Genomic DNA, 3,897 nt, shown 5'->3' on the forward strand with positions numbered 1-3,897 from the left:
ACATTTTCAACTGCTACATGACACGAAGAAACCAATGTCACGTTCGTCCTAAACCCTAGAGAAGAAGACATTTTCCCACAACCTTTCGTGCAAGAGTATCAACAAAATGGCAAATATTAGCCATGTTTTCTCAAATTCAAGCACTAAGCCTGTAAACCAGGAAGGTAGAGCGTACCACAGCCTCCTAAAGTGTCCACATCCACCCTGAAGAAGGAACACGACCAGAGAGACGCTGACATCATTCCTATTTTTGGGAGAAGGTTGCGGTTATGAAGACCACTAACCCAAGCACTCAAGCAAGCAACAAGAAGGCGGGTTCTCACGATTCCCCATAACAGAATATGTGAGGGAAATTTTAGGGAAACCTGAGAAGAAGTGTCACCATGAGCACAATAAAAGGAAGAAGAAGAAGAAGAATCTACAGGCACCCTGCATTAACCATAGACTCAACGTCTTCAAATCTTTACTGCTTACTTAGGCAATGACTCTGATTACTTATCTTTTTAATTAGCATGGATCCGGCCAACTAGTTTTAGATTTTTCCTTTACTTTTCCAGCCTCTATGACTATGTCTTTTATTTAGCTTGTAAAGCACGCCCCAATACATTCCAGGATGTATTCATTTTCAATTAAATTCCTAATGCATCGTAGAAATGTGTTGTTTTTCATTTCTTTCCAATAGAAGCTCTTTCATTCCAGTGAAAGTCTTATGTCTCTTGATTTTCCAATTCGACACGGAACAAATTTTAAGTCCTTTTCCCGGAAGACAACCTCGAGCCAGTAGCCTTGTATTCTCAGTATGTACACAATCCACTATCCAAAATTGTTGGACTCACAGCAAGTCCTGACACACTTGAACAAACATCATTCACATTCCAAACACTTCTATCGCCAACAGTCAAAAGTTGGATATCTCCTGTTCAGCGTAGAAGACACCGAACAATATATAAATGCCCATGGTTGGTTGGAATATCAAGGCCCAATCACATCTAGTTCAAATATTCCAATCGTAATGGATGGTTCATGGTCACAATATCAACGAAATTGCATGTATTGTAGTGCACATATTCCCAAAGTTTCCAAAAAATATGATATTGTTATTTGTACAACTTGTTTATTATATAATTTAGAGTAGATATGGCACTTGTAGGCCATGGGTAGTCGTAACTTTCTTCTTTTGTTTTATTGTTTACTGAAGGTATGCTCAGGCAAGCCCATGACTAATCCTCCAAGGTACGGTCGGGCGCAAAGGCAGGAATCTCTCACAAGAAGGTTTTCTACATCCACAATGACTAGAACCCAAGACTTTGCTTAAACGACCAGAGCCCCTTACCACTCAGGCCAACTTCTTTGTTGGCTAGTAACCGTAACTTACAATTATATGTTTAAACAGGTGCAAAGTGAATTTATTATTAGAAGGTGCAACTTGAAATAGTTGAAGGTGCCGCAGGGAATGGATGGCTGGAATTTAAGATAAAGGTTGATTGACGATGTGTCTTTCTCAATTAATTACACCCCTAAATGTTTTTTCAATCTACATATAATTGTAAGATAACAAATGAATAATAAATATTTTGTTATCAGTAATTGCCTACATAAATAGAGCGCAGTAGTTTCTATCAAAACTTTTGAGCTTAGTGTTTTAAAGATAGATTTTATTAATCAATGGCTTAAACCCACCATCTCTTGAAAGTAAAGAAAATGATATTTGGAGTGTATTTGGATTGATGGATTTGAAGGGAAGGAAAATAGAGTTTCCTTTCAATTCCCTTATTTGGATAGTTTATTAAAAATTAAGGGGAGGGATTTGAGGGGATTTGGGAGGAAGATTTCATTAAATTTTTGTTAAAATTCTCTCTCCAAAATGGAGTCATTTGGAGGGAAGGGATTACTAATTAAGTCATTTGTAAGTTAAATATCTATTTTACCTTTATACATAATATTTTAACATAAAAATAAGGATAAATTAGTAAATTAAATAAATTTTCTTTCCTTCTTTTTTTTATCTATCCAAACATGAGAGAGAGAGAAATAATCCCCCTTCCCCTTCCTCCAAATCCCTCAATCCAAACACACTCTTAATCTAATAACATTTAGTCCAGTACTCCAGTTGTTAAGCACTTAATACTTGAGTCATGCCTAGTATTCGCTTTCACAAAAAACGACAAAAAAGTTGAGATTGGAATTAATTATCACACTTCTCACATAACTCGGGTTGAATTTCAGTAATTAAAATTCCTGTGTCGTAGTAGCCAGCGACCATGTCCTGAGGACGCATGTGTGACTTCCAGTAATGGGTGACCCATGTAAGATTATTCTCCACCGTCAATGCAAATGTTAGATTACCAGCTGGGACCCTCAATGCCTGCCATTGCCCACCATCTACCCACCTCATATGTACCTTATCTGATGCATTATCCTAACAAAGATTATCATCGTCATTAGCATACTTTTATTTTCATTAATGAGAAAATAAAAAGAAATTATTCAAAAAAAAACAGCTGGTAATTTGTTATTAATTTTTAAATTTTGCTCACCCCAAATATAACAATGTCCTTGATCTCTGTCTGACCACCTTGGAAAAGAGTCCGAACCATTATCCAACCATTGTCGTCTGATTGATATCCGGTGAGACGTAATGTTAAGTTATGATTTTGATAAACACATGGTATACTGTTCATCCAAACCCACATACATATATAAAACCAGATTTCATATTAGTATAGTAATTTATAAAGTATATATATATATATATATATATATATATATATATATATATATAGTAATTTTACCTTTTATATTCCGAGATAACTTTAGATAGTTTTGAAAGTTGTCTTTCCTTGCCCTTCTTAGCCAAGTCATTGAATGCTTCCTTGTTGAGGATGAACTCTCCCTTGTTAGGATTTCTACTAAGGCGTGTAACTGTCACTTTAATTCTTTTGCTATTACACAGATCTTTGTCTGTGCATCTTATCTACCATCCCATAAAACAAGAAAATTGAAGTGAATGATAATAAGATAAACATAAAGCTGTAATTAATTAATTAATTAACTTCTTTGTAAAAAAACCTCATTATCGCTGTAATAACAAGTAAAATCTGATATTATAACAGAACTAATTATACCACACACACATAAACAGACCTGATAGCATTTACCGCACACAACTCCCCGCTCATAGAAAGAATCAGAAACAGCAGCAATGTGTCCGCCAGACAGTTGTGAAGCCTCAGAATCGCTTAAATAACAAGTAAAATCTGCATACTCTGCAAAAGGATGTAAAATATTAACGCAGCACACCTCTCTTTTTTAAGAGCTGTAGATACATTTTAACCCTTACTGACAAGGAATAAAGAAACAGACTACAAACCAAACAAGCTTGCCGCTATGGAGAAAGTTGAAACAATGCTTACCCTGTCCAGGGGGAAAGTTGGTATGGCCTACACCTGCATGATTGAAACAGCGATCACACAGCTTGAGAGCATTTGCATATGAGAAAAGAAGGAAAATAAAGCAAACCGAGGAACCCATTTGTTTAATTTGAGGATGGGATATGCAAGTGAAAGCGCAGGGAAATATATACACATATACAATTGAGGTGGAGTAATTTGACACGGATTTGGAGTAATTTGACACGGATTGAGGCCATTAGCCAGGGACATTATTGTAAATGCCCATGGATGGTTGGAATATCAAGGCCCGATCTCATCTACGTCAACTATACAAAAATACATGCAGTTAGAGCATCTACAATGGAATGATTTTAGAGTGCTTGAGATGATATTTTCTTGATAAATTAAGAGATAGATGTCCACAATGCATACTTGAGATAATATTTTCTTGATAAGTTAAACACTACATGGACACTTGTGATAAAAAATGACATTTGAAAAATTA

At 35.7% G+C, this 3,897-nt stretch overlaps 1 protein-coding gene across 1 annotated transcript; it reads right to left on the reverse strand.

The window, feature by feature from the left end:
- Window positions 1-2,033: 2,033 nt before the first annotated feature.
- On the reverse strand, window positions 2,034-3,559 carry LOC120015603 (expansin-like A3). Its single transcript, XM_038868094.1, has 5 exons — window positions 3,414-3,559; window positions 3,145-3,266; window positions 2,793-2,974; window positions 2,538-2,673; window positions 2,034-2,419 (listed from the first exon to the last, which is right to left on the reverse strand). The coding sequence occupies exons 1-5, from the start codon at window positions 3,529-3,531 to the stop codon at window positions 2,186-2,188; spliced, it is 792 nt and encodes a 263-aa protein (XP_038724022.1). The 5' UTR covers window positions 3,532-3,559; the 3' UTR covers window positions 2,034-2,185.
- Window positions 3,560-3,897: the final 338 nt, after the last annotated feature.

The sequence above is a fragment of the Tripterygium wilfordii genome, chromosome 14, assembly GCF_013401445.1.
Source record: "Tripterygium wilfordii isolate XIE 37 chromosome 14, ASM1340144v1, whole genome shotgun sequence".
Lineage (NCBI taxonomy): Eukaryota > Viridiplantae > Streptophyta > Magnoliopsida > Celastrales > Celastraceae > Tripterygium > Tripterygium wilfordii.